General features: G+C 43.6%; 1 protein-coding gene across 1 annotated transcript; it reads left to right on the top strand.

The window, feature by feature from the left end:
• Window positions 1-1,966: 1,966 nt before the first annotated feature.
• AKAP17A (A-kinase anchoring protein 17A) lies at window positions 1,967-21,409 on the top strand. Its single transcript, XM_018564124.1, has 5 exons — window positions 1,967-2,053; window positions 4,587-5,361; window positions 11,701-11,849; window positions 15,655-15,895; window positions 20,501-21,409. The coding sequence occupies exons 2-5, from the start codon at window positions 4,600-4,602 to the stop codon at window positions 21,350-21,352; spliced, it is 2,004 nt and encodes a 667-aa protein (XP_018419626.1). The 5' UTR covers window positions 1,967-2,053; window positions 4,587-4,599; the 3' UTR covers window positions 21,353-21,409.
• Window positions 21,410-22,261: the final 852 nt, after the last annotated feature.

Genomic DNA, 22,261 nt, shown 5'->3' on the forward strand with positions numbered 1-22,261 from the left:
CTCCCCGCTCCGATCCTCCAGCGCTGACTAGTTTGCTGTTTTGAAAATCTAGTGTAAAGGAAACGTAATGCTGGAAAAAAAAAAAGGTTTTACCAATATTTTTTGGCAAATAAATTCTTTATAGTCGTCATAACTGGGGGCATGTCAGGAGTGTGTCCATTGCCTGAATACAGTGAAGGGAATGTATCAAAACTGGAGCAGACAGAAACTGGAGCCGTTGCCCATGGCAACCAATCAGCATCTCTCATTATCTCAGAAATTTGGGAGCTATGATTTTAGTCATCATGTATTATACCAGATTCAGGTTTTGCATACATGTGTGCAGTAAATTTGCGTGTATGAAGCTGTGTGATCTACCTACCCTATTTCTACACTCAGTTAATAATAATTAACAGTAAATGGGAGTAGCAAGCAGGGAAATAACGTAGACGTTGTGGTATGAACTAGCGATGCACCGATGCCAGTTTTTTGGTATTGTGTACAAGTACTGATAGTTTTCTTGCCGTACTCACCAATACCAAAAGTCCCATTAAGGAAGCCAGGCAGCGAGTAATGACTCGCCGCCCGGGTTCTTGGTTAGCCAGGAAGCCGGCTCCATGCTCCCTCATCACCAGGTGAAGGGGAAGCATGGAGCCGGCCTTCTGGCCAATCAGGAAGCCGGGGGGCAAGTCATTATATGCCGCCCGGGCTTCCTGGTTGGTCGGGAAGCCGGCTCCATGCTCCCTCGTCATTATATGTGTCCCATCAACTTTCTTCACCTCATAATAGAGGTGTTTGGTATCTAACTGATTGTGATTTTCTTCTACATTCAGGTAGACATTTGTTATACATGTAATGTTATTATGGGGATTATGGGTTAAATGAAGAGTTTGGGATGTATAAAAAGGGTGGTTTTAGGTTAAGCAGAGACAGAATTCAAATGTGTATTATTTCTAAATGGTTATACGAAGGCCAGTTACAACCAGCATACATTAGCGCCTGGTGAGGGCTCTACTAGAGGGTTCATCACATGGCAGTTTTATCTTTTAAAGGTTTGAAGCCCTGATTAAGAACTGTTTAGACGGGGCGTGGCTAAGACATGGCCGAGTGAAGACGCACGTTGCCGGAGCTCTGTTCCCCCTGACCAATTACTAAGCATGATTATTTGGATGTGTTTTATTTTTCAGCCGGGTTATGTTACCTTGATGCGGAGTAATACGTTTTATTACGAGTTCTGTGGAATCTGTGCCCATACTCTGTAACCACATACAATGTTTTTTTTTGTATATGACTTTTTTCTCAGTCAATAAAGGATTTAAAAAAAAGAACTGTTTAGGCATTCCAACCTGATCTGCTTTATTCAGTAGCTGATCTGTCCTGAGCTGGTTATTTTAGAGGGGATATGAGATGTCTTATGACTCTTCCTATGAGGGTTGCCACCTTTTCTTTCATGGAAAGACCTCAAGTCCCTTGGTGTCACTGAAGCGGAGGGGAAGAGAGGCTGAAGGGACCGGTCTAGCAGTCAGCCAGGATTGCAGTTCGAGTGAACATATCTTCTTTATTTTAGCTCCCTAAGCAAAATGAGCATTTAACCCTTGAAGCAGGAGTAACCCCACTGCAAGTGTTAAGGTTTTATTTGCCCGGAGTTTAACAAACATGCACACTTTAGCTGGTTAGGATGTGGAAAAAAAGCTTCAATTAAATTTTACATTGAAATGCATAATATCAGGGAAGTAGTAAACGACTACATATAAAATAATATCTATTACATTATGTAAAAAAATCAATCCGCTTAGCCCTTAATCAAAATGGAGAAGCAATGTTCAACGTGTTATTGACGTGAGCGCGCATCGTCATCCATATAAGCTCGTCCACAGTCGCCGTGCATTGTGGGGGAAAGGGGAGGGACCAATGTGCTCTCTTTATTGCCCTGGAAACTGCGGCGTACTACATTTAAACCGGAAGTGTTAGTCGGGAGCTTTAGGCACGCCCCTTTCCCCACAATGCACGGCGACTCGTTGTTCTTCCTTGCTGGATGTATCAGCGGTACCTGCATAGCGGGCTGACAGAGGAGGTACGTGTGCGGCGCTGGGTGTACGGAGGGGCCTCTGTGAATGGGATCACACTGTATGCTTTGCATGATGAGCAGGTCATCCCACACATGGGAGATACTTTTTAACGTAATAAATGTTTTGAACAGGCTCATGTTCTATCTGTGCAGCGTGTTTGTGTGTTGTAAATTGTGCAACACATTTGTCGGTGAGTGGCCGGATCCCTCTAATCAATAGGTGCCGGTTGTCCCTCATTTCCTGGGACGGTCTGTGGTTTTTCAGGGTTATTCCTGGAAACTTTCCCCATTATAATTGTTCCTGGACTTAAACATCGGTCAGGTGTACAGTAAACGTGCCTTGTTTTTGCACGTTTAAAGGCCAACTTCAGCCTCAGGAACCCCCCCCCCTCCCCTATATTGGTCTTTGTATCCCCTTCCCCAGGTGTCCCAAGTCCGGTCATGTAACATGACAGGTCTTCTTTCCCCCTGAATGCTAGAGAACAGAGCGATACAATGATGTGGCTTCACCCTCTGTGAGCCAAGGGGGGGTTGGCTCTTGATGGCCATGGTAAGTGGTTTGAATAGCTGGGTGTCATGCAACCCAGAAGAGGCACAGCGCTGGATTGGGGAGACTATGGGGACAGAGTCGATAGAAGGTTAGTATCGCAGCCAGGGCTTTTTTTTTCTTTTATTTGGTGTTTTTTTTTAGAATCATTTTTTAGAAGAATTCATTACTTAAAAGATTCGTTCACCTTTTCACAAAAAAATAAAAACAGGTGAACTTGCAACACCCTCCCCAACTCAATGCCAACCAAACCCCCTGTCCACGCTGCACTAATCTGCAAGGGTGACCTTTACCCGTCACCCATACCTGCTGGTATAATGGTCCTGACACCCGACAACTTCAGGTATTTACTTTCCATCACAAGATGTCTTTTTAATCTGCTGGCTGCATTGTTTAAACTACCTGGCTGTCATGGACCTGGGCACCTTCACACAGCCCAGGGATCACGGAATGACTGCACTGACTGGTGCTTACTAGGGCTGCAGCTATCGATTATTTTCATAATCAATTAGTTGCACGATTATTTTTTAAACTAATCGATTGGTTGTAAGAAAAATCCCTCCCTCTCTCCCCAACTAACTAATCCATGATGAGAATAGTTGCCAACTATTCTCATAATCAGTTATCTATTTAGTGGATTAGTTGTTACAGCCCTAGTGCTTACAAGTCGTTACTAGCGATGGACTTGGTGAGAACCCAGTTCGCTCAAAACTGGGACCTCCACCCCGTCCTCCCGACCCAGTCAGTGACAGCAGTTGTGGTGACATATAGCTGTGGTGCAGGGAATGCGCCTTTGGTTGGGAGTAAGGATGGGCTCGGGCGTGTTCGCAGCTCCAGGTGCGGAGCCTGCCAGGAAGCTGACAGCGCGCAGCGCCAATCACAGGTGCTGAGACATTTTCCCGGTCCGCAGCTGCAGAGATCGGGAAATGTCTCAGTGCCTGTGATTGGCGCTGTCAGCTTCCTGGCGGGCTCGGCATATGGAGCTGTGAACACGTCCGAGCCCAACCTTAGTTGGGAGGAGCGGTGGCCGTGACCTTTTTAAATGGGCTTGCGGTGTCAATAAACTGGGTTCACACCAAGCCCAACCTCACCACTAGTCATTAACTGAGCACTTTAGTAATTGGGTAAGGACTGACCTGTGAGAAGAAACAGGACCTGTGATGTCATCAGTCTTCCCGGAAGACCCTTGGAGGTCAGGGGATTTCTTTTTATACACTTCCATTTTAAGGAAAAGTTTTATTTAACTATATGACCAATCGTTCCGTGTGTTTGGACTGCTTTTCTGCTGGCGAGAAATTCTAGTCTTAGATGAGGTACAACTAATACTCCTTTCATTTGTTAGCGAGAAAAGTATTTTTCAAGTGAAAGCAGATTTAATTTGTGTCCTTTATGGTAAGGCTTCTATTAGAAGAGTTCTAACAATTCTTGTTCCCTCCATGTAGACATTAGACATAAGCTCGCGAGAGTTTCTTCCTACAGGTGGCCAATCATTTTCTGTGTGCTGTTTTATAGTGTAAGCATTGGGTTTCTGCTTCTACCCCGTTCTGACTGAAGAAATCGTAATTTTTCAGCAACATACAGAGAATTTCTCTACCCTTGCATGTACGTGTTCACAGTTATGCTTTGATGTGATTACATGTATGATGCTTGCCAGGTAGTGACTGCATCAGGACCACTGGTACGAATGTATCATAATCCATTCATTGGACACGGTATCATTTGTACATTGTTCAGGGAAGCTAATAAAGCTGTGCTCAAATAGCTGCATAAAGGACTATTATTGCTAAGGGTTGAGTTTGAGATTATGTAGTCTTTTCTGCGGTATGCTTGCAATTGGTGTGTCTTGTATGACTTGCGTCAAATTATAAGCATGTTTATATCTCCAATATAAAAGTATGCAAAGTTGTCATATAAAATTAGCATTATTATTGTGTACGGCATGGGTTAAATTGATATGTGCTGCTCATAAATTGTTTATCTGTCATCCAACAGGAAAGTAATTACTATGGCAGCTGCTACCATAGTGCACGATACCTCCGAAGCTGTCGTGCTATGTGGGCCGCATGGGCTGTTCCTAAAGCCCATCTCAAAGATGGTCATCAGCGTGACACTGCCTCAGCTAAAGCAACCTGGAAAATCCATCTCCAACTGGGAAGTGATGGAGCGTCTGAAAGGCATGGTGAACAACCACCAGTTTTCTACATTACGAATCTCCAAAAGCACCATGGATTTCATCCGCTTTGAAGGCGAGGTAGACAATAAGGGTTTAGTGAAGGCTTTTATAAGTGCTTTGGATGGCAAGAGTATAAAACTGAGCGGGTTCTCCGACATTCTGAAAGTCAGAGCAGCCGAGTATAAAATCGATTTTCCTACCAGGCACGACTGGGACTCTTTCTTCCGTGATGCAGCAGACATGGATGAAAATTTGCCAGGAGAGAGACCAGACACAATCCATTTGGAAGGCCTTCCGTGCAAGTGGTTTGCTAATAAAGACTGTGGATCTGAAAAGCCAAGTGAAGAAGTCCTTATAAAGATCTTCAGCCTCTTTGGAGACATCAGGAATGTAGACATCCCCATGCTTGATCCCTACAGAGAAGAAATGACTGGCAGAAGCTTCCATACATTCAGTTTTGGTGGACACCTAAACTTTGAAGCTTATATACAGTTCAGGGAGTATATGGGGTTTGTAAAGGCCATGACTGCTTTGCGTGGTATGAAGCTAATGTATAAAGGTGAAGATGGTAAAGCTATTGCTTGTAATATAAAGGTGAGTATTCAGAGCGGGTCAACAGGCTTTGTTTGTTCACACTAATAATGTAAAACGTATAAAATGTGGACGTTCTGGGCGGAGGGTGAACATAGTTTTGTATTTAGCTACTCTGGGGGGTATTAGCAGACAATAACAGGGTATATATACAGTGATCAATGTGGAGAATACAGCAGAGTGTACAGACTCGAGGTGTGGTGTACAAACCATATTGAACCTTGTGTAGAGTGCATGCATGGAAAGTATGTAGTGTAGAAAAGGTACAACCCACTTTATCAAGCCTGACAGACATTTTACTGATTTCTCAGAGGGTTCTTTGTTTCTGTAATAACCTGACATCCCTTTGGGAGAAGTTGCTATGTATGTGTTTTTTTTTATATCTTCACAGTCAGACCCTAGAGTATCTTGCTACTGTTAATTACAGAGCCACTAACCCTCTGTTGACATCAACTTAGGGAAGTCTGAAAATAATATGTAGGGATGTGTATCTTGTCCGATGTGATAATTACTAGATGTTTAGAATGTTTTATTCTTTTCTCGTCCATTGAAGGACACTGGAAGTCTTAAACCTGGGATATGCTGCCACCTACAGGAGGATTGGACACTGGCAAACAAAAAAACTGTAGGCAGGCCCAGGGTACCTTCTTACTACCAGCATGCCTCAGTTTTTGTTTTTTTTTGGTTATTGCCCTGGGAGGATGGATGTCAATTCTTCAGCTCTGCTTGCTGCTGTAAAGACTAACCAGTTATTTTGCTAGCACTTTCTTCCCCAATCATCTTCCAGGACATCAACCTGAAAGATGATTGGTTCTCCCATCTACAGGTAACACAATTAACAAGAGGATTAAAAACCCCTCCCACCCTCCTTGTTCCTCAGTTTAGATGGTGTTTCTTACCGTCTAGGACAGTGGTTCTCAACCTGTGTAACCTCGGGACCCACATTTTTCCTTGGTCATTAAGGCGTGACCCAAAAATGATTTCATTTCTGAAACATTTTAATTTATTACACATTGTCACCTTTCTGATTTTCTCTGGTCCGGATGGCCTTGAGGTCAGCGGTCCCCCTTCTCTAGGGCTCTGGTGTCTTTTTCCCAAAGAGGTTCAGCCTTGTCCTTGGAGTCAGAGGGTTCCCCTTCTTCTTGCCAGGTTCTCTGTACCTCTTTTTCATCTGAGGGTAGACACCTGAGGTTCCCCAGAACTACGTTTGTCCTATCTGGCTCCCTGCAGTGTAGGGAAGGATCCTGTGCTGTGAGCTGACTATTTTTCCCTCCAGAGGAAGTGTAAGTGGTTGGCTGGCGGCGGAGCTGTGATCCAAGCCTTGTTCTGAAGCTGACGGATGTGTGCAGCCGGTAGTAGTGGGTCTAGAGCAGGTTTCTATCATTCTATCAATTTCTATCATTTGTTTTCATAGGAGCCTGCAGAAACTGAAAAGCCTAGCAACCACTCTGCAGCCCCACTTTCTGCCTCCAGCCCTTAAGCATGTCAAAAAGCGATGTGGCAGTTGTAATGTAAAGCTTCCAAATTCTTATGCAAAGCTGTGAGAAATGTATTCAGAAATGTTTAGCCAGTGAATCATCTAGCATGATACAGGGCTTTATGGATGGGATGCGGTCTGAGATGGTAGCGACTGTTCAATCTTTTAAGAATGTTCTTTTAGAATTTCTGCCTGTGTCCTCTGCCTCTATTGTGTCTGCTGGGCCTTCAGGGCTTTCTCACAGTTCAGTCTTGCACCAAGATCCTCAAGGAGGGGAACTCCCCAACGGGGAAGTAGAAAGGTGCAAGAATCTGAAGCTTCATCCGATGACTCTGTAGAGGAGGGGGGGAGGCATTGGAGGGGGAGGATACAGTAGAAACCAAACCAACTAGGCACTCCCCATTTGAGGATATGGATTATCATTACAGTCTAATATATGTTACAGAGCAAATCCCTGACCTGCCTAAACCAGTGTCTGTTCAGGACAGGGTTTATAGGGGATTACATGAAGCTCAGGGCAGAGTATTCCCGATGCATCAATCCCTAAAAGACTTAGGCCTGGGAGAATGAAAGGACCCTGAGAGAAAGTTTTTGGTATTCAGGAAAAGAAGATTCCCTTTCGGAAAGGAAGATGAGGACACATGTTTTATAATGTCCTTAATTAGATGCAGCTCTCTCGGGTTTCTAAAACTTCAGATTTATCTTTTGAAGTTTCTGGGAATCTTAAGGACCAATTGGATCATAAGATGGAAGCTTTACTATGCAGGGCTTGGGATGCCAATATGTCGTCTATGGCTCCAGTCTTGGCTGTTACATGCGTAGAAAGAAATATGGGCTTATGGCTAGAAAGAGTATCTCAGCACATGTCCCAGGGAGTTCCCGCAGAACAGATTGGTGAATCCCTTTCAGCAATAGGGAAAGCAGTTTCCCACCTTGCTGATGCAGCAGCTGAGTCTGTGCGAGCCTCTGCTAGATCTGCGACCCTTATCAATACAGCTAGAAGGGCGGTCTGGTTAAAAGCCTGGGATGGTGATATTTCCTCTAAGACTAAGTTATGTGTTCTACCTTTTGAGGGGGCTTACTCTTTGGTTCTGGTTTAGACAATGTCTTGGCCAGATCCTCAGAAAAGAGTAAGACGTTTCCCGTGAAAAGGAAGAATTTTCGTTTTCGCAGATTCAAAGATTCCAAGAATCGGAGGCCTATGGGGGGAAAAAGTGAGGAGCAGAGGAAAAGGTGGACTTTCAAACCTAAACAGAAGGCAGGTCTCCTCTTTACTGCTCCAGAATCCTCCACTATGACGCCAGACTAGAAGTATTGGGAAGACTGTCACTCTTTTATCAGGAATGGTTAAAAATGATAGAAAACCATTATATTCTGACTCTCATCCATCAGAGAGGGTTATCGGTTAGAGTTCGACAGTCTTCCTCCTCCAATTTTTTTCCTAACCCCGAGATCCAGGGATCAGGGGAAGGCAGCAGCCGTGATGGATTGTATTTTAAATCTAGTGTCTCAGAAAGTCATTGTTCAGGTTCCAAAGGAAGAACTTTTTCAGACATTTCTTCCCATGTCTTCTTAGTCCCAAAGCCGGGAAACAGGTCCCGATTAATTTTGAATTTGAAGAAAATGAACCAATTTTTAGTGGTAGCCAAAACTTTCAAAATGGAAAACATTTATTCCATTCTAAGGCTTTTACAGACGGAGGTGTTCATGGTTACTTTGGATTTGAAGGACGCATACCTTCACGTACCAATTTACCTGAAACATCAGAGGTTTCTGAGATTTTCAGTTCAGACAAAGAAGCAAATGTTACATTATCAGTTCAGGGCCATGCCTTTTGGTCTAGCTGATTTTTACAAACATTTTGGCAGAGGTTGTAGCACATCTGCACTTACAAAGGATATCTCATCCCTTATTTAGACAATCTTCTTTTATTCGCTCCATCCAGAACAGAAATATTACAGGATTTGCAGAAGGTCACAGGCTCTCTGAGCGGGCTTGGGTGGATTCTAAATGTGGAGAAGTCCTCTTTGATTCCAGATCAATCCAGCATTTTTCTGGGTTAACATATAGACTCTGATTCACAGATTATTTTTCTGACAGAAGAACAGATCACCGGTGTCCTGTCTCTGATCCGACAGGCCTAGTAGAGTCACTAGAGTCACTAAGAGAAATAATGAACATTTTGGGAGTCATGACTTCCTCAATTCCGGCCCTGACATAGGCACAGTTACACTCCGGGCCACTTCAAGTTTTCCTTTTGTCTCAGTGGGATTGTCAAAGAGCGTTAAAAAAAACTAGTACGTTTTTTGTCTTATTTGGAGGGACAAAGAAGGGATATGTAACTTCCTGTTCCACTAGGTGGATTAGACAAACTATTGTATTTGTATATAAGAATGAAGGATTAGAAGTCCCTACATGCATTTAGGCACATTCTACCCGATCTTTGGCTACTTCATGGGCAGAGAGAGCGGGCGCTTCAATGGAGCTGATCTGCAGAACTGCGGTTTGGTCAACTCAGGACACCTTTGTGACACACTACATGGTGGAGATCCTGCCGCAGCAAAATCAAGCCTTCGGCAGGAAGGTTCTGCAGACTGTTTTCCCGCCCTAAGATAGGCCTGTTGGTTTACCTGATTATTTTCCCAGGTTGCTGTCCTGGAAGATTATTGAGGAAAATCCCAGTTAGACTTACTGGTAATGGTGTTTCTAAGAATCTTTTAGGGCAGCAGGTCTACTTCCCACCCTTGTTTGTGGTGTATATTAGCATGGTACTTTACTTTAATCTCTACTGAGGGATGAGGGGGGTGGGAGGGGTTGCTACTTGTGTTTCCTGTAGATGGGAGAACCAATCATCTCTCAGGTTGCTGTCCTGGAAGATTCTCAGAAACACTGTTACCGGTAAGTCTAACTGGGATTTTTCTTCCAGGATTTTTTTTCTCTTTACGCTACTGAATGTTTTCCTTAATTAGCGGCTATCCAGCACAGATGACCTCGTTCGGAATGTGCTCGACTATGCGGCTAGCCAGAAAGTAACTGTTGGGGACTGGGTATTGCGTGGGATGAATTGCAGACTAATTTCTGGTAAAAGTTAGCTGCAGAGCGCTCTCCAGGTCCAGAGCTACTGCATTGCCTTAATGCTTTACCTGCCTCTGAAGACTCTGTGAGTAGGCTTAATCGAATTTACCCATCTTTCCAGTACATCAGCAATTTCTGTACTTTGCTGTGGGGCCCCTACGCTACCAATTTGTGGCCCTGCCTTGCAGCCCCGTCTTGATAATTCAGGTGTTTAAAGTGCTAGCTCCTTTTGTTAGCCCTGTTGCATTCTCATGGTATTCCATTGAGGAATACTTAGAACACCTCCTGTTGAGGGAACAGTTGGTGAGGACTCTGTGGGACAACCTATCTCTTACTATTCAGAAGTCAAGTGGTTCCTGAACCATTACAAATTGCTGTTGGATCTGATTCTCATTGCTTGGAGTATCTGCGGTCTGGTCCTGGACGCGTCTCAATTTAGTCTTTCTTCCCCAGGAGAAATTTCAGCTTCTCTGGTCTCAAGTTTAAACTCCTCAGTCCAGAAGTCGTCCTGACTTTTTGCTCCAGCATGACAGTCTTGGGGCTGATGGTAGCCTCCTTTTGAGCCTCCTTATCTCTGGCTTGGTAGCTTAGTAGTGTGACTCTGGAATTTTGGAAGTCTTTTCCTGTCATTTGGAAGATTTCCATGACACATGCTAGCCTTTCTAGCTGTGAAGGAGCTCTGAGGACCTTGCTTGTGCATGGGACTTGGTCCTTGGAGGAATCTAGTCTCTTAGATAAACATCCTAGAGCTAGAAGTCTTACTGTAGCAAGAAAGGTAGAGTGAATCTTCTCTTGGGCAGATCTTCACTTTCAAGCTGGCCATGCTTAGACCCAGGACACTGGTTACAACACCCAGAGAATTAAGGACTGTGTCGCAGGTGGGGGAAATTGGATATGGCCTCCACGTTCCACAACAAACTAGACAGGTTTGTACCCAGGTACAAGGGTCCCCCTAGCAGATGCTCTGGTGGCTCCGGGGAATTAATACACACATTGGAGGTGTTCTGGACACTGTTGCTGAACAGAATGGGAATAGAAATTTAATTTCCTGCTTCTGTGATTAGATCACTGATTTTTTTTTCTCAAAGGTCTGCACTTTGATAGAAGTAAAAGTTTAGGCAGCCCCAGCAATGGAAATGTAATGTTTGGCTAGATACTCCCTTAGGCTTGTCTATTAAAGTGATGCAGACACTGCAGCTTTCCCCATCTGGAGATTTGCTCAGGTGGTTATAATAGACAGATCTTCCCATTCAGGAATAGACAGCTGAAACAAGCAGTAATGTTACAAAACTAAAGCATCCAGACCTCACACCAATATTTATCCTCTGCAGCAAGCACTAAGTTAGCGTGATGCTAAATTACAAACCCCTTGTAAGTTTGTGCCACGCTCTATGATAAGTGACCCAATATTAAATCGTACAAAAACATAAATCATCAAAAGTGAAATTATACAAAGTTAATTAGAAAAAGAGTTTGTTAGAGTCTTGCACCACATCCACAATCTCTCTGGTGTTATTCAGTATGTGGTTCCCACCATTCCTCCACACCTGCTATCATCAATAGTCCATAAAGTGCCTTCACCACCAACACCCTCCAGAGTGCAGCTCACCTGGTAGTTAATGCTGAAAATACATTTTGTATGCATGTATTGCGTAAAAAGTTTTCAATTGGCTGAAAAATTAGAAGACCTAATACATTGCCATCAGACTTGATTTATTTAGGGGATTTTCTTTTTCACTTTAAATTAAATAAATGGAAATAAAACCTTTTACCATTTTTTTCACTTCCAGGTTTCCTTTGATAAAACAAAGCATCTGACTGAGACATCTATTAAAAAGCGTCATCTCGAGCGACAGAAATTGCAAGAACTTGAAGAACGTCGAGAGGAGCAAAAGAGAAAACAGAAGGAAGCAGAAGAAAGACAAAAAGAAGAGGAACGGTAATAGCTAGATGACTAAAACATTTAGTTTAGAGACTTTTATAGTGTAGAAAACAGTACAGGGAACTTTTCATTGTGTGCAATTTTATTCTATTATCGTATGTGACCACGACCTCAACTGTTGTGGTGTATTTTCAGGTTGCTTGTACTACATGCCTGCTGACTCTGAATTTTTGTGTGGCCTCTCGTCCCTGTCACTCTGCATACCTAATGCGTATTCCATTTGTTGCCATTCATATCTGTAGTCAAATTTCCAGCTTGTCATTGTTCTCCCAAAAATGGCCACCAATGGCCCACGTACTACTTTACGGTTTAAATTGAAGGTGTCCCTCTAGTGCCTAGTCATTAAAGGAAGCATAACTTAACTTGCATTTTAAATTGGCTGAATAATCTTTGTGTATTAAAGTTGTGGAAAGAACTACAATTGGTTTGTAAGTAAAGCATCCTGTTCTCCAGCAGGCCTTGCAGAAGCAGCAGTCTCTCTGTGGTGGTCTGACTCGTCACCTAGGAGTCAGAGCTATGCACTTTACAGGAAGCATGAAGTTTGATTGCACAGCTCTAGCTCTGACTCGGAGGGATTATCCGACCACTGCTCTTACACAGAGCATAACGGTCCTCCTCTCCAGCATCCTCTCCTGGGGGGTGAGCTGGATGCTTTACTGTTACTGTGACTTTTGTTTTAATGCACAGAGAGTTTATTTTACTTTATTTAAAGCCTATTTCCAGATGAAAGGAAAACATAATCTTCCAGTGGGGCTACCCCAGCACTGCATGGGTTAACTGCTTGTTTTTGTCTAGGGAGCCTGTGTAAAGGACATTTACTTACCAGATCCCCGCTACCTCTTGTTTTAAGTGCTGTGCCCGCAGCCTTTTTTCCCCTCCATTTTGACGGTAGGAGGCTTGCTGATGTCATGTGCATATGCAGGGCCCGTAGCCCTGCATTATACATGACGATGCCTAGGTGCCGTTAATGACCCACAGCAGAGGGTAATGAGATGAGTTCTGACCATGGGGGGAGCAGGAATCGGGTAAGTAAAACTGCTTTACTGAATCCCCCTAGACTAAAACAAGTAGTGAACCCATGCGGTTAAGGGGTAGCCACACTACAAGGGTAGTTTTTTTTCTTTTTTTATACCTAGAGATAGGCTTTAAAATGCAAGTTCAATTGACCTTTAAAGGTACTTGTCTCAGAAGTTTTCTTCTGCAAGCTCCATCTAGCACTGCGTTTAACAGTCAAACCTTGCCTCATCGTTCCCAAAGTGAAGACATTTACCACAGTGGTCCATGTCCCATAATATGGGGAGACACTAGTGGAATGTATGTTTATCCCCAGAAATGTATTCATTTTACCATTCAGGTGTAACAATCTTCTTGCATGGCATAAGGGCCCTGTCACACCATATCCAGTGCGTTCGGTGTGGTTCACGCCTGAAACGCACTGGATCGCATAGATCAAGTGGGGCAGCATTCTGGGGTGGGAGGGGGCATGTCAGAGCCATTCATGTCAATGGCACTGCAGACAGTGCTCTCTCTCTCTCCCCTCTTGTGCTCTCTCTCTCCCCTCTCGTGCTCTCTCTCTCCCCTCTCGTGCTCTCTCTCTCTCTCCCCTCTCGTGCTCTCTCTCTCCCCTCTCGCGCTCTCTCTCTCCCCTCTCGTGCTCTCTCTCTCCCCTCTCGTGCTCTCTCTCTCCTCTCGTGCTCTCTCTCCCCTCTCGTGCTCTCTCTCTCCTCTCGTGCTCTCTCTCTCTCCTCTCGTGCTCGTGCTCTCTCTCTCTCCTCTCGTGCTCGCTCTCTTTCTCTCCTCTCGTTCTCTCTCCTCTCGTTCTCTCTCTCTCTCCTCTCGTGCTCGCTCTCTCTCTCCTCTCGTGCTCGCTCTCTCTCTCCTCTCGTGCTCGCTCTCTCTCTCTCTTTCCTCTCGTGCTCTCTCTCTCCTCTCGTGCTCTCTCTCCTCTCGCTCGATCGCTCTCTCACCTTCTCTCCAACCAACTAACCGATAATGAAAATAGTTGCCAACTATTCTCATTGATTTAATTGATTAGTTGTTGCAGCCCTAAAATCAATACATAGTTTGGTATGGTATAGTATGCGATATGGCATTAGTTAGACCTATTTTTTAATAGTAGCTCTCAAGAAACCAGAAACTACATTTATCCAAAATTAGCCAATCCCCATGGAGTTTAATGTATTGTATCAAAATTCTAGTAGCGAGTATACTGTAGCTAGCAAAGAAAGGTCATACTTGAATGAGAAATTTTGATAATGTGGTTAGGAAAATTTCTGGTAATTGAGAAGTCCTCATGGAATTTCTATGGGGCCAATTACTTCAGCTGAAATGATGCAGAGCTCAGGGACTGTAAGGGGTGACACCGCAGGAAAGCTAAGATTTAGGATCAGCTACACTATCAAAGGACAATGTATAAGTAACTGACGTATACCTCTTTCCTGAACTCTTTCTTTTTTTTAGGTATTGAGTTTTCTGTCCTCCCCTAAATGGTATAAGTAAGTCCACCCTAATTAAGTGTTGAAAAATTGTAGGCTTTATTAAATTGAATCTAAAGCACAATAATAAAGGGTAACTGGTATAATAAGTATTTGTAACTGTGCTTCAATTTAGGATTTATTGCAAAAAATACCATCAATCCCAAATACTTGGTGATCGCTCCAACAAAAAGAGAAGCAATTAAAATACGATCGTCATAAATGCACCCGAGAACAAGAGTATATATTTCTAAACTGTGCAAAAAGGCAATGCTTTTGCATAGATAAGAAAAATTGGACTATAAATCAATAATTTATTCTTGGAATTAAAAAAAAATATGGCAATATGTGCATGTAACGGAAATTATTGTTAGAGCAGAACTCTAGGTAAAATAAAGATAATTTACATACCGCAATCCTCTCATTTACTAACTTTGCTCTGGTAAATATACCATTTGAAAGCCTTATGTTAAATCTATTTAATATGTGCAAACAAATACCTGTTAATCCTGCCAGAAATCTTGGAAGCTGATACATTCTTGTGCATTCTTCCTCTGATGACTGTCAGCGTTGTTCCCATTGGTCTCTGTGGACTGGGAAAGCAACCCCCCCAATGTTATGAGAGAGGAAGGTGTTCCATAGTACTAACAGACTGCTGTCTTATAGAGACAATGCTACTCTTCCATTAATACTGTATGGTGATTTAGCTTTGTCACCTTAGGATAGTAGGTGTGCTATAGGTGGGATTACTAAGTGAAAATGAATAAAAACAAACAAATGCAGCCATCTAAAGTCTGGTAAGCTGCAATATATTACACTTTTGTTCATGGGTTTAGATACACTGTAAAGTATAGATGCCAAAGGGGAGGTTGGCATTGGCAGCCATGTTTTAGCTAGTACCTGTGTACTTAAAACCACATTCGGTATGTATTTAATGTAGTAGCAGAGAAAATACATTTCTGTTGTCATCCATTTATAGTACTAGACAAATGATAGGGAAAATCTTGGAATATGAGGGATCTGTGTGGAACCTTAGGACACCGGAGTGGTAATATGATCAGCTGGGTATTGTCTTTTTAAACCCCCTTGGTATTTATGGAGGGTGTAGACGCTAAGCAGATGCCAGTTCTTCCTATTGGGAGTTTACTTTGTATAAGCAGAACAGTTTGTGCTTTTGTATGTGGTGAAAAAAAAGAAAACCTTTTGGGCACTGATTGCTTCCGAATATATGATATGAGGAGCTTTATCAGTAGAGCAGGAGAGATGTCTGGAATCCATTCTTTCATTATTGTTGCCGCAAGGACTAACGTTGATTTGTTGCATTTTAGAAAACAAAAGGAACTGGAAGAGATTGAGAAAGAGAAAAAGCGTCTAGAGAAGATCAGAAAGAAGGAGGATAAACAACGAGAACGGGAAGCTCGCAAGAACAAGAAAAAGCTGCAAAAACTGCAAGCGGAGGAGCAAAAGAGATTGCAGGAGAAGATCCGATTTGAAGAGAGAAAGCTCCTATTGTCTCAGAGGAATTTGCAGTCCATCAGGTTAATTGTAGAGCTTCTAAGCAGAGTGAAGGTGAGAGTGTGCTTTCTGTTTTTATATAATGGATTTAAAAAAAAAAAAGGCTTATTCATGATCTGCTCCTACAATCGCCAGGTTTTTAAAGCTACTATATTAGCAAAGCCTTGACAACGGCTCATGAATAGTAATCAGATTTGCTTTAGTGCGCACTTTACTGATAGTAGGGAATTTTTGTTTTGTTAAATCATTCTCTTATTTACAATGTTCAGTGTTCGAATTTCTTAAAGAAAAATACAGTACATAGATAAAAATGAACTCTACACAAAGCTCTTGGATTGGACTTGACTTTGAAGGTGTCCCTGTCTAATCAAACTTGTTGGGTTTTTTTTAGCAGCAGAGACGGTTATGTTCTTCACCCCCTTACACACACACACACACACACACACACACACACACACCCACACCTTGTGTGCTGGATTAGCTGCAGCTAACATGTGTAGCTCCGGTGTAAATCCGGTGTTCTGCTGCACTCTGCAGTTCTGCTACCAGATACCAGGTCTCGCATTACTACCTTGTCTTCATCATTAGAATCCGGCTGCGTCTTCCTTGTTCTTGGCTTTGTGCTGCAATGGCGGTCTGTTCAAAATGAATACTGAACATTACCATGTATGTTACCACAATATACTGCAGAAGTGTGAAGGCGTGGCCTTATTTTTCTTTCCTCAGTTAATCTTTTCTCTGTGCGCTTTTTCTCATTCAAAGAACCCAGAGTGGGATGACACTGCAGTGTTACATCCTGTAGGTTTTTTTTTAATGATGCTGCAGAGCAGGGTGGGCAACTCTGGCCCTCCAGCTGTTGTGGATCTGCAAGTCTCATGAGGCATTGCAAGACTAACAGTTACAGGCATGACTCCCAGGGGCATGTTGGGATTTGAAGTTGAAGCACAGCTGGAGAGCCGGAGTTACCCACCCCTTTTTCAGCGTCATTATGGTTTGAATGTGAAAGAGTATGCAGGGGGCATAGACATGAGGACTGCTGCAAGGACATAAGTACAAGGGATTTTATATGCTTATCAGAGGAAAACTAATAAGGCTATGCTGCAAATGAAAAACATCAAGTCAAAAGATATTAAAAATGTTGATGCTGCAGCTTTTCATAGCAGAGCACTGATTTGTTCAGGAGCTGATAATAAGGAGATACCTTCCTTTTCAGAAAACAGTGGATGAAAGTACATAGTAGAAGAGACTGCAATTTGTTTAGAACAAAGAAGGGAATAAATCTGCAAAAAGTGTGAAATCTTTGCAATGTATATACACTATATTGCCAAAAGTATTGGGTTGCCTGCCTTTACACGCACATGTACTCTAATGGCATCCCAGTCTTAGTCCGTAGGGTTCAATATTGAGTTGGCCCACCCTTTGCAGCTATAAGAGCTTCAACTCTTCTGGGAAGGCGTCCACAAGGTTTAGGAGTGTGTCTATGGGAATGTTTGACCATTCTTCCAGAAGCGCATTTGTGAGGTCAGGAACTGATTTTGGATGAGAAGGCCTGGCTCGCAGTCTCCGCTCTAATTCATCCCAAAGGTGTTCTATTAGGTTAAGGTCAGGACTCTTGCAGGCCAGTCAAGTTCCTCCACCCCAAACTCGCTCATCCATGTCTTTATGGACCTTGCTTTGTGCACTGGTGCAGTCATGTTGGAACAGGAAGGGGCCATCCCCAAACTGTTCCCACAAAGTTGGGAGCATGAAATCGTCCAAAATGTCTTGGTATGCTGATGCCTTAAGAGTTCCCTTCACTGGAACTAAGGGGCCAAGCCCAACCCTGTATACCAATGACACACCATAATCCCCCCTCCACCAAACTTTACACTTGGCACAATGCAGTCAGCCAAGTACTGTTCTCCTGGCAACCGCCAAACCCAGACACGTCCATCAGATTGCCAAACAGAGAAGCGTGATTCATCACTCCAGAGAACACACCTCCAGTGGTGGCGTGCTTTACACCACTGCATCCGACACTTTGCATTGCACATGGTGATGTAAGGCTTGGATGCAGCTGCTCAGCCATGGAGGTCGGTAGCTATTGACTCTGCAGGCAGTTGGCCACTTCTGCGCACTGTGCGTTTCAGCATGCATTGACCCTGCTCTGTCATTTTACGTGGCCTACCACTTCCTGGCTAAAGGTGGCCATACACTTTACAAAAGTCCTGCAAGGGTTGTAAAGTACTTTAAAAAACGTACGATCTGCCCATCTTGGACACGCAGATCATACTTGCGATCATTGCAAGCCCGCCCCCCTGAGGGGCGGGCTTCCGATGACTGTAATGAGGGGCAGGCTTACGATGACTGCAAACGGGCAGTGTGCGCGTACGCACACAGGCCCGTTCGGCAGTTGTCGAACATGCACGCCACTAACTCGCCGAGAATCATACGATTTTCTAGCATGCTGGTTCGACGGAAGACGTGCGACCGTACAGTAGAAACGGTCGCACGCCTTCCATACACTGCACGATTGTCGTACGATCGCGGGATTTCCTCCTGAGAGCGACCCATTCTTTCACAAATGTTTGTAGAAGCGTCTGCATCCCTAGGTCCTTGATTTTATACACCTGTGACCATGGAGGTGATAGGAACAGCTGAATCCAATGATTTGGAGGGGTGTGCCAATACTTTTGCCAATATAGTGTATGTACCTATAGGGGATTTTGTTTCCTTTCTCAGGACAACTCCTAGTTATACTGGGTTGGTTCACTCATTACTGATCTTTTTACTATTCCATAGACGCTTGCAGATTGATTTACACACTTTTTATGTTTTGAAAACACCGGCAGTAAGATGTCTGCACTTGAGTTCCATCTTTACCCACCTGTTAAAGACTTTTTTTTTTTTAATAACCTTTTTTTATTATCATACAAACAATGTAAGGTTTACAATATACAGTAAATTCCGTCAGGTGGACAATAATAAGAAACTCACAGAGAGGGTACAAACAGATTGATCGAGGCAATCCCACTTTGTAACAGTCACATTTGAAAAGATCAGTTAGACAACATTGCTAGGGACCACTAAGGCGAATAGTAAGTATGCGTGGATATGATCCATTCCAGGTCATACATTTCAATAGATATATCATGCGAGATAATCCACTGTGCGTTTCCCTCCATTAGACAGATATACATGTCCAGATTGTGTATAGCAAAAAGCAAGCACATCTTAGTATTTGAACCAAATGTGATTACAAGTCGTTCAAATGAAATCATGAACAAACCCAATAACGGGTTTAAACGTAAGTATACTCAAGTTCAAACCCAGTAAAACTTAAGAAGCGTGTTAAAGACTTTTTAAGGTCTAGCTACTAGGATTCACAATAGCATTTGGGTGAAAGGTGAAGCCTGAGCATACCTCATCTCTGTCCGGGAAAAAAGAACCTGGTTGGTTAGAATATAGACCATATTCATTACAGTAGATGTTGAGCATCTTTGCAAGTGGATTTTTTTCTTTTATACAAATTGTTTCTTTTTAAATCTTGAATTCTTTCCTTCCTCACCTTCTCCGATTTTTCTTTTGGCATTTTGCTTCCTAACTATTTAAATACACATCGTAAATAACTGTGCAATATTTTACACCAGAAATGCAATTTAAGTGTCCTTATAAACTGCCGAAATCACAGCACACAGCTTTCACTACATTACAATTTTATCTACTGGAATGCTAGTCCAATTAGGGTATCTTTTTTGCTTTCCTGTAAAGACCCTGTTGCTTATTTATAGAAGAGTAAAGGCATTGTGTAAGAGAAGACTAATACTCAAACTGGCCATGCACTGCTTGAGTTTTGGACGATTCCTGGTAAGTGGGCTGCCACCGCCGCCTATGTGATACAATGAAAGTGTCACAGGTCGGCTCAATAGATCAGGAAGTGAGCGAACACATAGCGTCGCTTGCTCACTTCTCGATCTATCCCTGCAGAGAGCCGTGACTGTCACGGCTCCCCGCAGGGATTCCCCCTCCCCTGTCCGATCCTCCAGCGCTGACTGGCGGAACGGACGGGGGAGGGGGCGGGCACAGCTGGCTCTGCCTCTAGATAGGCAGAGGCAGCTGGATGGATCTCGACAGTAATGTCTGGATCCGTCCCGGCTGCGGCGTCTCAGTATCTTGAGCCTAGGGTGACGGTAGGGGGCTAGTTTGTGTCCTCCCGTTACCCTTAGGAGAACTATGGGGAAAAGCCCTGACCCCATAGTTCTCCTTTAATCCACACTGTTTGCTTGGATAGTGGGAAATGATTTCTCTTGTTCAGTCCAGGAGGCTGAATTTGAGAAATCAAAAGGTGTCTGGATAGCTTTACCAGTCCAGCGCATGGTCACTCTAGTCTTTGCCCTTTTATAAAGCATCCAATACCCAAAACTTTAGGGTGTGTAGATGCCTGCATGCTGTGGCTCCTTGTGCTGGTCCTTGTGTCACTACAGACCACAGCTGTGGTGGATGTGTATTGTCTTAAGTCTGTTTACAGATAGCATTTCCGTGTGATTACACATCACAATGGTCCTCTTAAATGAAGCAGTGTGGGAATTGCAGGTTATGAGATTTCTCCTTTCATAAAGCAGACACAAGCTGTCTGGAATCATTCATTTGTACTGACCACATTGTCTTGGTGTTTTGCAGGCCACCAAGATTCGTGAACAGGAAGAGAAAGAGGCAGAAAGGATTCACCTTCTCCATCTGGAAGAGAGAAGAAGAGAGCAGGAGGCAGAGCTAAGACGAGTGGAAGAAGAGAAGCAGCGTACCTTAATTTTATTCCGCAAAGAGAGAGAATTGAGAGAGAAACTTGTGAATAGTTTCCTTAACAGAAATGTATGCGCTGCCTCTCAGATGAAAGAGGAGTCTCAACTGCCACAGTGTTATCCTTTCACACCCAGTGAAAATCTCCTCCAAGACCACTTAGCAAGCTCTTTCACATCTACCTCAACACAAACGCTATCAGAATATGAGTCACTCAGGCCACACATTCACTATGCAAATTCCAACCCCCATGTTGTAAATGGGGTCTGTTTGGAGGCCACCGCACCACAGGAATGTAAACAGATATATGACATTAATCCAGGTAGACCTCTATACTCCCTCACCAGCATTCTTGGCAATACTATCCAGCATAATTATTCAGCAAGTGATGATCCCACTTCCTGGCTAAATGAAGTCGAAACTCACCAAAGCAAAGGTGAGCCACATGTTCACATTGAGTCAGACGTAACCAGCAACCATGTACACTCTCAGGACAAAGAACACAAACCTAAATCAAAACCGAAGCGGGACTTAAGCAGAGACGAGGACTATCACAAAAAAGCAAAGAAGTCCCACAAGAAGCATTCCTCTAGAGATTGCAGCCCACACACAAGAAGCAGTAGCTGTGAACGTAGTAGTCACCGAAGCAGAGATCTGAAGCCAAGGCCCGGTCATAAGCAGAAGAGGCACCATCGGAGATCATATAGCAGAGATAAGGATTCTTGGAGTAGCTGAACACAAGCCACTCTGTGCAGCAGTTTTCTGCATGTAGAACTGTTGGCCAGTTTGGAATCCAGAATGTTTGACCTGTGGTCTATGGAGCAAGCTGTACATAGTCATAGCGCAACTCATTTTTTTTTCATGATCGTGTTACGTTTCCTTAAAGGGCCAGTAAACCTAAAGCAATAGAAATCTGTAAAACTGTAGAAACTTAAATAAAGGCCAACTGCAGGCAAAAGTGAGGAAGGGTTGTAAGCTCAGTCAAGTTTTAAATGTGGTTTTTAATCCCTTTGGGAAGGTTACCCTCACTTCCTGTTTTGTCTGCTGGACAGGAAGTTAAAAAAAATAATCTCCCCAAATAGGACACACAGAACAGTAAAAACCTGATCAGTTCTTAACCCTTCACACTCTATACCAAAATGTTCTATTATTACTGCATGTGACCCATCACTACCTTTTCTGATGTCTGACATACAGCAAGTGAGGAAACTCAATAGTTTTAACTAGGGATGCACCGTTACTGGTTTTTCAGTATCGAGTACCAATATATATACCGGTGCATTGTGCGCTGATTATGAGGAAGTCGGGTGGTGGATCAGGACCTGTCGCACAGCTTACTGATTGCCTGTGAAGCTGGTGTTCTAGCGAAAGAACTCTGGCTTCAGAGGCTGCCTGGCTTCCTGACCAATCAGGAAGTCGGGTGGTGAGTCATGAGGTGCCATCTGGCTTCGCCTAGCAACAAGTGAAGCCGGATTCCTAGCCGATCAGGTAGCTGGGTAAACCCGCCTCCCGGCTTCACTTGTTCCTAGGCAGCCTGGCTTGCTGACCAGTCAGGAACCCGGGAGACAGGGCATTATGTGCCGCCCGGTTTCCTGATTGGTTAGGAAGCCAGGCTGCTTTGCAACTTGTGACATCGGCTTCCTA

The sequence above is a fragment of the Nanorana parkeri genome, unplaced genomic scaffold (assembly GCF_000935625.1).
Source record: "Nanorana parkeri isolate BGI_ZX_2015 unplaced genomic scaffold, ASM93562v1 scaffold727, whole genome shotgun sequence".
NCBI classification, from domain to species: Eukaryota; Metazoa; Chordata; class Amphibia; order Anura; family Dicroglossidae; genus Nanorana; species Nanorana parkeri.

Excerpts from the sequence above, each read along its gene's own strand:
- AKAP17A (XM_018564124.1), top strand. The coding sequence starts at position 4,600 with ATGGCAGCTGCTACCATAGTGCACGATACCTCCGAAGCTGTCGTGCTA. Across the intron at positions 5,362-11,700 it reads CTATTGCTTGTAATATAAAG|GTTTCCTTTGATAAAACAAA; the intron begins GTGAGTATTCAG and ends TTTCACTTCCAG. Across the intron at positions 11,850-15,654 it reads AGACAAAAAGAAGAGGAACG|AAAACAAAAGGAACTGGAAG; the intron begins GTAATAGCTAGA and ends GTTGCATTTTAG.